At 41.8% G+C, this 6285-nt stretch overlaps 1 protein-coding gene across 1 annotated transcript; it reads left to right on the plus strand.

Annotated features, from left to right (window-relative positions):
• Positions 1–3325: 3325 nt before the first annotated feature.
• Positions 3326–5565, plus strand: LOC122056390 (protein ESKIMO 1-like). Its single transcript, XM_042618320.1, has 5 exons — positions 3326–4042; positions 4163–4334; positions 4429–4628; positions 4709–4867; positions 5096–5565. Exons 1-5 carry the CDS (start codon positions 3474–3476, stop codon positions 5475–5477), a joined length of 1482 nt encoding a protein of 493 aa, XP_042474254.1. The 5' UTR covers positions 3326–3473; the 3' UTR covers positions 5478–5565.
• Positions 5566–6285: the final 720 nt, after the last annotated feature.

Consider the following 6285-nt stretch of genomic DNA (forward strand, 5'->3'; position numbering starts at 1 on the left):
GCAAACTGGAGGAGCGACAGTGAGGTCGGGTTCCCAGAGGGAACAACCTTAGGTCGCTGATCCAACTGAAGAAACCGGGAATGTTTCAAAGTTGAGATCAAGACAGTTCTACTATCTTTTATATTACTCATGCATTATAATTGTGCTAACCTTTATGTTGCAGGATGTTTTTGGTCTAACACTGTTTTGCAGGTCAGACTTGATTGGTCGACCGAACCAGAGGATCGGTCGACCGAAACAGAAGTTATCAAAGCAGTGTTTCAGATCAGACTAAAACAGACTGAGGCCGATCAAAGCTTGATCGGTCGACCGAACAGTAAGATCGGTCGACTGAACAGTAAGATCGGTCGACCGAACCTTGGTGACTCAGCACAGCTAGTGCATCAGACACGATCAGCAAGCAAAGGAAAGAAGGGCTGATCGGTCGATTGAACAAGAGGATCAGTCGACCGATCCAATCAACATTAAACTCGCATTAATTCAAGATTCTGGCAGACTTCGACGAACAAGGTAAAAGCTTGTTCGGTCGACCGATAAAAGGGTTCGGTCGACCGAACCATTGAAGGCCAATTAATGCAGAATTTACGAGCTAACGTCAGACTCCAGTTGTGGGTGATCGGAGTTGGTTCGGTCGACCGAACAGAAGGATCGGTCGACCGAACCTCAGTGCACCTATAAATTAAGGCTCGAGGTCAGAGGCCAGTAACAACTTTACTGATCAAAAAATTGCTGTTCTGCAAGCTGCTCGAAGCAACAAGTCTCCATCAATCTCTGCATTCGCGCCGACCACAAGCTTCGACTTTCAAATTCATTTGTCGGTAAATTTATTATTGTTGCACTTAAATTATATAAGATAGTAGAGTTGTTACTATCTTATATCTCTTGTACTTGTACGATCTGCTTCTCTCCGAGGAGTTCGGAGAGAAGAGTTTTAGTGCTTTGCCCATCGGTGCGGTCAAGGACTGCGGGCCTTCGAGTAGGAGTCGAGCTAGACTCCGAACGAAGTAAAATACCTTGTCTCTCTTTATTTTCCGCTGCACGACTTTGGTTTCAAAAGAAAAGAATAATTTTAAAGCGCGCGATATTCACCCCCCCTCTATCGCTTCAAACGATCCATCAGTTTGAATTTCGTGCCAATTATCCGGTCGGCTCGTCGACCTAGCTGGGCTTCGTGCCAAACATCAGGTCAGTCCGTCGACCTGTCTGGACTTCTCCTGCACACTCAATCAGAGTGTTAGATAACAACAAAACTAACTTAACCTATTTTGTCATTCATCAAAACTTGAGTTAAACCGTTAGTGCTGACGGTCTAACCGCACCAACACTATCATCATAAGGTCTGGAGTTCGAATCTCGGCATAGCCGAGGTAAATACCTTCCTTATACGTCAGTCACTATTCCAAATGCTAGTAGTCACTCGTAATTACCCATAATTTACCTCCTCTGTTAGTCCTAGGACAAATTAACAAAGGCACTAGTGGAGACGAATGTAATTACCTTTTACCACCATGAATATCTAAATTTAAAAAACAAACAATCGCTCTTTAAGGATCACTTTTGAATCCACATGTACCAAATATGAGCTTCTCGAAACCCTAAACCAACGGGCAATGTAACGAGTGTTTGACAAAGTGGTAGGCTCGAAAGAGTGCATCATATACAAAATTAAGATCTAAGTCTCACAATTTTCTTCGGAGGTTCAAATGTTATATCAGCAATGAGTAGTAGGTAAAGGAAGAGAATAAGAAAGTTGTGATTTTTTTTTTTTTGGACACACACATAGATCACATGTGTTAATAGGGATACTCCACGTTATAATTTTGATGTGCATATTCAAATAAAAAAAATTGAGGTTGTCAAATCTTGAGAGTGGTTTATCTAGGACTTTGTAGTGCATTAGAAAAGAAAATTTTACAAGAGATGAGATGAACGAAACTATAAGATAATATTAATTGCTCAAAGAAAAGAGAGAGAAAGTTGTCAATTCATATTCTAATAAGAGTGTACTCATTACACAAAATGAGGGTCGTAAGGAAAGTGCAATAGGACAATGCTCTTAGTCGCACACATTAATTGAGATGGAGACCTAGATCTTCAAAGGAGGCACTGGTTCAACTTGGCACAAAACTTGAAATCAAAATATGTAAAGATCTTGTAAACCTCTGGGAGTGAAAATATTGCATGCCAAAGAGTAAGCATTATTCTCTTTCACTAGAAAACAAGAGCAACTTATAGGATTTAGATAGTTAGCAACACAGTGAGCTATAATCAAACAATTAGATCATATTTTTGTTTTTAAGTTTTGTGTTTTTGGAGTCAAATGGATCCTGGCTCAGAAGACTGTTGTTTTACTCTTTGTTCACATCACCTCCTTTGTGTCAGTAAAGATTGCGATGCGGTGTCAACTTTCTGTTGGGAGTTCATATGCTCTAATCAGACTAATGTCCTAACAACCTGCTATAGTGCTTCCTCATCTCCTAAACTTAATTTGCAAGCATTAATTTCTCTTTATTTTTTCCTCCATGCCAATTTTGTTCTAGCATTAACTCTATAACATCCTTGTGTATTTGCCTCTTGTTTTTCTTGTCTCTTGCCAACTTGTTCATCAAGCTGCATATTCGAGCCCACCAACCCTATCAGAAACCTCACCACACAAGCAACCATCACTTAGCTCCTACTTCAATTAACAGAGACATTTGCTGTACACACCTTTTTTTGCATTAGATAAAAAAACAAACAAGTGATTCATTTCCAATTCTACTTTGTTTAATTAGATACAAAGTTATTGGTCTCTCTTCCTTATTTGGTGGCCTGTTTGCTTCAGTTGAACAGGAACAAAACAAAGTCAATGGGTTAAACCAGTAAACTGACAAATTGAATTTAATTATTTACAAGTAAGATCATTAATCATGCTTCATGTGTCAGCTTGTTATCTTTTTGGTGTTGTCAGTACAATTTGTACTCTACAAAACATACTTTAACCATCTACAAGTCAGCTTCATTAATGAGAGGGCATTATGTACATGACAGATCATAGACTTTGATCCTAGAACCACTAAATACAGGACAGTGAATCTGAGTTGATTAATTTGGGATGTTTGACTTAAGGTTGCAATTATGTTATTAGCCGTTTGGGTTAGCACAGACTAATTGATCTATAACAAAAATATTAACATTAGTTAATTAACACAAATAAGATATGTTTCCATTTAATAAGTCAATTAATCTCCTTTTTTTCTGAAGCTTATTTCTTACTCTTAAATTAATTCGCCAAGAGAACAAGAAAGCTTAACCACAACGAATCCCTTTGACACCTACCCCTTTAATCTCTTTCTTCTCTTTAATCTAAAAAACTCGATCATATTCAACTGCTCTGTCCCTGCATCTACCTCTCTTTCTATCTATTTATTACAAATTCTTGAAGCTTGACTTCAAGCTTTCTACGTAGAGAGGGAGAGAGAGAGAGAGAAGAGATGTTGCCTCGCCGGAAAGCGTCGGTTTTGGCTTCAGAGACGTTCGGAGCGAAGCAAGGCACGCCGTTTATCGGAGGAGGCGGCGGTGGCGGCGGCAGGAAGAACGGGAGGTACTCTGTTTTCGTGATGCTCATCTCCGTCTTCCTCTTCGTGACCTTCATCTACAACGAGGACGTGAAGTCGATCGCCGAGTTCCCTTTCAGCAGCAGCAGAGGCGCGGGAGACAAGCCCGCCGGCGTGGTCGACGAGCTCGGCCTCCTCGTCGTTGACCCGATGATTAGCGACAAGGAAGCAGACGCGGCAAAGGCTGCGGCGGCGGAGGCGTCGATGGAGGAGGAGCAGGAGGAGGAGGAGGAGCGGAGGGAGGAGGTGATGCGGGTGGTGGTGGACGTGCCGGCGAGCTGCGATCTGTTCACCGGGCGGTGGGTGCACGACGACGTCAACTACCCTCTCTACAAGGAGCCGGCGTGCGAGTTCTTGACCGAGCAAGTCACGTGCATGAGGAATGGTCGCCGGGATGACGACTACCAGAAGTGGCGCTGGCAACCACAAGATTGCACCTTGCCCAGGTAAACATAATCAAATATTTATATTTATAAAAAAAAAAAAAAAAAATTCGGAAAATTGTATTAATATTGATTAATTGGTGATAAAAACCTTTTTTTTAAAAAAAAATAAAAAAATTAAAGATTCGATGCGAGGGTAATGTTGGAGAGATTGAGGGGGAAGCGGTTCATGTTCGTGGGTGACTCGCTGAACCGGAATCAATGGGAGTCGATGGTCTGCCTGGTCCAAGCCGCCGTTCCACCCGGCAAGAAGACCCTCACCAAGAACGGTTCACTCAACGTCTTTCGCCTCCACGTAATTAATTAGCTTGCCGATTCAATTATAGTTAATTAAGATGAATGATGCGATTAATTGGTTGATTAATTGGATGGACGTGTACATGCTGCAGGATTACAATGCGAGCGTGGAGTTCTATTGGGCTCCGTTCCTGGTCGAGTCCAACTCGGACGACCCGAACCAGCACAGCATCCTGAACCGGATCATAATGCCCAAGTCGATCGCCAAGCACGGAAAAAATTGGAAGAGCGTCGACTTCCTCATTTTTAACACTTATATTTGGTGGCTGAACACGCTCGACATGAAAGTCCTGTACGTTATTGTTAGTCTTAATTGTTGAATTTTGAAAATATATACTTTTATAAAATTGTGAATTAACTTGACTGGGGTAGGCGAGGATCCTTCGATGAAGGATCGACGGAGTACGATGAGGTCGAACGGCCGGTGGCGTACCGGAGAGTGCTGGATACATGGGCGAATTGGGTGAAGAAGAATGTGGATCCAAAGCGGACCACGGTGTTCTTCATGAGCATGTCTCCGAACCACATCAAGTAAGTTGATTTTTTTTGTTGTCCTTTTTAATTAAAATTATAAATGAAATTAGCAGTTGACCAAATAGATATAATTAATCAAGACAGGCGAAATTTCTACTCGGTTACGTCGCTACAGGTTTCCCCCTTCTGAACGTCTCTTTTGAAAATTAATCAAGATTAATTATTGAGACTCCGATTTATTTATGATTTAATATAATTCTAAATTAAATCCGATGGTGGTGGTAGGAGCGAGGAATGGGATAATCCGGCGGGGATCAAGTGCGCCATGGAGACGCAGCCGGTGGGGAACCTGTCGCACCCGCTGGACGTGGGCACCGACTGGCGGCTGTTCGAGGTGGCGGAGGAGGTGCTGAGAAGGCTGAACAAGAAGGTGCCGGTGTCGATGGTGAAAATCACGGCGTTGTCGGAGTTGCGCAAGGACGGGCACACGTCGGTGCACACGCTCCGGCAGGGGAAGCTGCTGACGGCGGAGCAGCAGGCGGACCCGGCCACGTACGCAGACTGCATCCACTGGTGCCTTCCCGGCGTCCCCGACGTGTGGAACGAGTTCCTCTACGCCCGCGTCGCCTCCGCCCCGTGGCCCTCGCGCCCAGCAAGCAATGAATGAATGAATGAATGAACTGATGATTTATCGTCCATGCAAACATTTACAAAATGTTTCGTTCTTTTGAAGGGAGAAAAGAACAACTTATCCAGTTTCGCAGGTGGATTTGATGTGATGCCATTACCGTTGTACATGGGGCTAAAGATCGATGATCAAAGATCAGAAAAAATGTATTTTTGATTCCTTAATTTTGTTTCGATACATTTTACAACAACTTTGTTCTTATTTAACATTAAGATTCCACTTCCTACAAATTAACCGTGCCGTATAGTATTTTCTTGGTTGTCGTAGATTTCCAGCGAAGAAGATAAAAAAGCACTCCCAAAAGCTCTTTCAGAAAAGATCGACCACGCAAACCACTCCTTCCATCTGTTCTTTATTCTTCATCTTCCAACATTAATCCAAAAATTCTTCATCGGCAGTTTTTTTTCCCTAAGCACTAAACCAGCACAAAGCAGCCCACAGAAATCGTATGTTTTTTCTTTCTTCTCCTTCCAGCCCTCTCTCCTAGCAAACCTTCTCTTCTGTGTTTTTTATTTTATTTTTCAAGTAACATTTTCCTTTCTTATTCCTTTTTCCAGCAACAGCAGCAAATTCATCAATTTTTTTTTTCAAAAATCAATAGGGCGTCAGTGTTTTTTTTTTCAAAGCAACACATCAGCGTCTTTTTTTTTATTTTTTTTTAATTAAAAAAACTCCACACCCACATATCTTCTTTTAAAATAAGCAGACTTTTTAATAATATTATTTTCTATCACATATAATAAATCTTAAATCGATGAACAATTACAACTTATAACTACTAAAACAT

The sequence above is a fragment of the Zingiber officinale genome, chromosome 3B (genome assembly GCF_018446385.1).
Source record: "Zingiber officinale cultivar Zhangliang chromosome 3B, Zo_v1.1, whole genome shotgun sequence".
Classification (NCBI taxonomy): Eukaryota; Viridiplantae; Streptophyta; class Magnoliopsida; order Zingiberales; family Zingiberaceae; genus Zingiber; species Zingiber officinale.